This window comes from Salpingoeca rosetta, assembly GCF_000188695.1.
Source record: "Salpingoeca rosetta unplaced genomic scaffold supercont1.43, whole genome shotgun sequence".
NCBI classification, from domain to species: domain Eukaryota; class Choanoflagellata; order Craspedida; family Salpingoecidae; genus Salpingoeca; species Salpingoeca rosetta.
Genome location: NW_004754891.1, coordinates 305,718 through 309,395, shown reverse-complemented (window position 1 = coordinate 309,395; position 3,678 = coordinate 305,718). Strand labels below are relative to the sequence as shown.

The 3,678-nt window shown below is 54.0% G+C and overlaps 2 protein-coding genes across 2 annotated transcripts in view; one reads left to right on the top strand and one right to left on the bottom strand.

The window, feature by feature from the left end:
* Window positions 1–157, top strand: part of PTSG_11351 (uncharacterized protein) — a gene marked incomplete at its 3' end in the record, with an annotated part of 4,972 nt that extends 4,815 nt beyond the window's left edge. The window contains exon 14 of the mRNA XM_004987654.1: window positions 84–157. Within this exon, the coding sequence (XP_004987711.1) occupies window positions 84–157 (74 nt within the window). The remainder of the gene's footprint in view (window positions 1–83) is intronic.
* A 206-nt stretch (window positions 158–363) lies between these two features.
* Window positions 364–3,678, bottom strand: PTSG_11350 (casein kinase II beta subunit). Its single transcript, XM_004987653.1, has 8 exons — window positions 3,563–3,678; window positions 3,228–3,349; window positions 3,018–3,075; window positions 2,458–2,559; window positions 2,076–2,123; window positions 1,751–1,837; window positions 1,464–1,556; window positions 364–1,087 (listed from the first exon to the last, which is right to left on the bottom strand). Exons 1-8 carry the CDS (start codon window positions 3,608–3,610, stop codon window positions 956–958), a joined length of 690 nt encoding a protein of 229 aa, XP_004987710.1. The 5' UTR covers window positions 3,611–3,678; the 3' UTR covers window positions 364–955.

Here is a 3,678-nt window from a genome sequence, read left to right as displayed (position 1 = left end):
TGTCCCTGCGTGCATATATCATACAATTTTGTTCACATGCCATTTCTCACACTTGGTTGAAACGCTGTGGTTCTTGCCATCAGAAATCATCTTGTCTGGCGCCCTCCACCAAAAGCTCTCCTTTGATGCCTGGCGAATCTACAAGCAAGACGCATGACACACACACACACACACACACACACACACACACACACACACACACACATTCGTGGATCCGCTTCTTGTTATTCACATCACAACACACCAGGGCCGTTATTTCCCTTCCCCTCACCCTAAGGCGAACGTGTCTGTCATCACTGTGTTGCTTTCTGACACCTTGGGGTGCGTCTGCTTCAGCAAAGCCCCCACTTCAACATTTGCTTCAACGTTTTGGGTTCAAGTTGTAGTGTCAGGCTTGCTGCGTGCACCAGCAGAACAGCCGGCAGTGAGCCCCCGCCCCCGCATCTGACGCATGCTTGCAAGCAACATCACGAGCACACGGTGGGCAGACAGCCGAGCAAGCACAGAGGAGGTGACGGGTGCATAGAAACACACCTAACACCGTGATACACGAATATGATCAAACACACACGCACACACAAACACACATACAGCATTGACATGACAAGCAAGAGGAGGAAAAGGGATGGACAACAAAGAAGTGAAGCTCGAGAAATCGCACATCCAATTCAAGTGCACAGCGTCGCCAAGCCAGCCAGCAAATGCAGAACGAGTGAGGGAGGGTAAAGGGCGCTAGGCTGGTGGGAATGGAAGTGCAACACCACACGCGTCACCACATGCATCACCGCCGACCAGTCGCAACAGGGCACGCCGGCAAGCCACACAACACCACAACAGCGCGTGTCATGGGTAGTCACCACACCAACAACAACAACGACGACGACGACAGACGATAATCACAATACCAAGTGCCCCCGAGACATCAAGCACAGCGGCGGCGTGGGAGGGGTGAGAGCTAGTGCTTGCGCGGGCGGACACGCTGCTCCATGTTGCGCTCCTGCTCGCGGCGGTCGTGCATGCGCTTGTATGCCGTCGGGTGCAGCTTGAAGCCGTAGATGCGCGGCTCGTACCTCGGCAGAGGGTCTTGCTGCTCACAAACAAACACCACGGCGGACGCGGGGGAGGCACACGTGTGGCGCATTGTGAAACCCGTGCGTGTATGTGTAGAAACGTGTGTGTTTTGTGTGCGTGCGTGTGAATGTGTGTATGTGTGTGTGTGTGGATGCGTTTGTGTGTGTGTGTGTGTGTGTGTGTGTGTGTGTGTGTGTGTGTGTGTGTGTGTGTGTGTGTGTGTGTGTGTGTGTGTGTGTGTGTGTGTGTGTATGTGAGCTTTGGGCCATTCATGCCACCACTCGCGAGCGTCTGCACGCAGTCATCACAATAAAATGCGCCATCATCAGAATGCAGCAGTGTCACCACGAAACAAACAACACCATCATCATTATCAGCAGCAGCTGACGGACCTGTGGCGGGCGGAATTCCGGGTTGACGGCGAAGAGCATGTGCGGGAACGATGTACCAAAGTACACGCCATCCGTGTGCTGATGACGCGACGACTGACAGCACACACACACACACACACACACACACATAAACCAAACATAACACGTACACGCGTGAAATACAACACAACACACACATGCACGCATTCAACCACAAAAGCATGTTGGGTTAGTCACACGAGTACGGATGAGCACATGCGCAGCCAGCAGAGGACGCAGTGGAGCAGCAGCTGGTGGCGGCCGCTCACCCGTGGAGCGTAGACGTCGTTACAGCGCGGGCAGAAGAGTTTCACGGTGGCCTCGCCAGGGCAGTCAGACAAGCCAACAGGAAGAACCTGCAACATGCCGACATGCACATATGAGCATCGCAAAGGTGAAGATGGATTGTTGTTTTGTTTTGGGGCGCGAGTGTGGACGGGCTTGGTGGCGGCAGTGCGGGCGTGGATGACTTTCAAGATGGGATTGACCGGCGTTGAGAGCGGAGCGCGGAGAGAGGCAGTCAGATGTGAACATACACGCACACAAACGAGCACAAACGAGCACATACGTGCACACGTGCGTACACAGCAGTACCGTTTGGCCGTCACACAGGACACGAGGGCAGTTTCCAAAGTCGCCAGACTACTCAACAAAACAACCACGTACACAAGGCAGCATGATGCATAATGATGAGTCGAGGCAGTCAAGTGGCATGTGGGAATATGCCAATGAGAATGACCAAGGGCGCGCACATGTGTGTGTGTGTGTGCGTGCTTCATTCCATTTGCTGCCACAGCCACAGCTGCAACTACCACCGCGACTACCACTGCGACTGTGTCTTCTCACTGCTGCTGGTGCTGCTGCTGGTGCTGCTGCTGGTGCTGCTGCCCGTTTCTCATCATCTCATCGACCGCCTCTCACCCCCACCTCCCAACGCCCTGCTCCATCCTTGCAGCCGGCGCCATTGACAACCCACCAGGTACTTGTCGAGCATCTTCTGCAGACCCCTGTTTGTCAAGATGAAGCGGGCGTGGATCAGCCCGTACAGCACCTCCGCAGCCTGCTCCACGTCTTGCATCTGATGGCAAGGGACACACGCACGCCCAGGAAGCGAGGGCACGTGTGAGCAAGGTGGTTTGTGTTGTTGTTGTTGTTGTTGTTGTTGTTGTTGTTGTTGTTGTTGTTGTTGTTGTTGTTGTTGTTGTTGTTGTTGTTGTTGTTGTTGTTGTTGTTATTGTTGTTGTTGTTGTTGTTGTTGTTGTTGTTGTTGTTGTTGTTGAACAGGTGTGCATGGTGATGGATGCAGCGGCGGCGATGCAGCATGTCGAAGCCAAATATTTCAAGCACACAAACATCGACACGCTCACACCGACGTATCGAAGTACGTCGACAGGTACCAAATGTGCACACACACACACACACACACACACACACACACACACACACACACACACACACACACACACACACACACACACAAACAAACATCTGTACACACACACGCGCGCGCGCACGAAAACACACACACACACACACCTGTTCCTCCGGCAGCTCATCTTCATGCTCAAAGTCAAGAATCATGTCCAGCGCGTGTCTGAACGACCAGCCCCAGCCAACACAACAGTCAATGAGATGACGTGACGAAGGAGAAGAAGAACAACGTGGCGGTACTGGTGGCGCGGACAAATAGCGGTCGAATGTTGCCAGAGCAAGTTTGCTGCACCATGCACGTGCATGCAAGCTCACCTGTAGTGTGGCACCATCTCGGACAGTCCTGTCAAGTTGAATTTGTCCTGGATGAAGCTCTCCTCAACCTCGCAGAAGAACTCATTCCCACGCAAGCTGCAGAACCAGGAGATCCACGAGATCTGCACAAAGCACATGCCCGCACACACGCACACATGCACGATATGAGGATGGTGGCAGTGTCGTCGTGATAGTGATGGTGATGGTGACGATGGTTGACAGGGCGCGTACACACGTCCGCGTTGTCGAAAACACACCGGCAACCCAGCCAGCCAGCCGGCCGGCTGTGCACGTCGAACACACACAAACACAACACGTGTGTGCATGTAACCAACCTCCTCGGACGAAGAGCCGCTGCTCTCCTGTGAGTCCCTGTACGCCATGGTGCGGTGTGTGTGTGTGTGTGTGTGTGTGTGTGTGTGTGTGTGTGTGTGTGTGTGTGTGTGTGTGT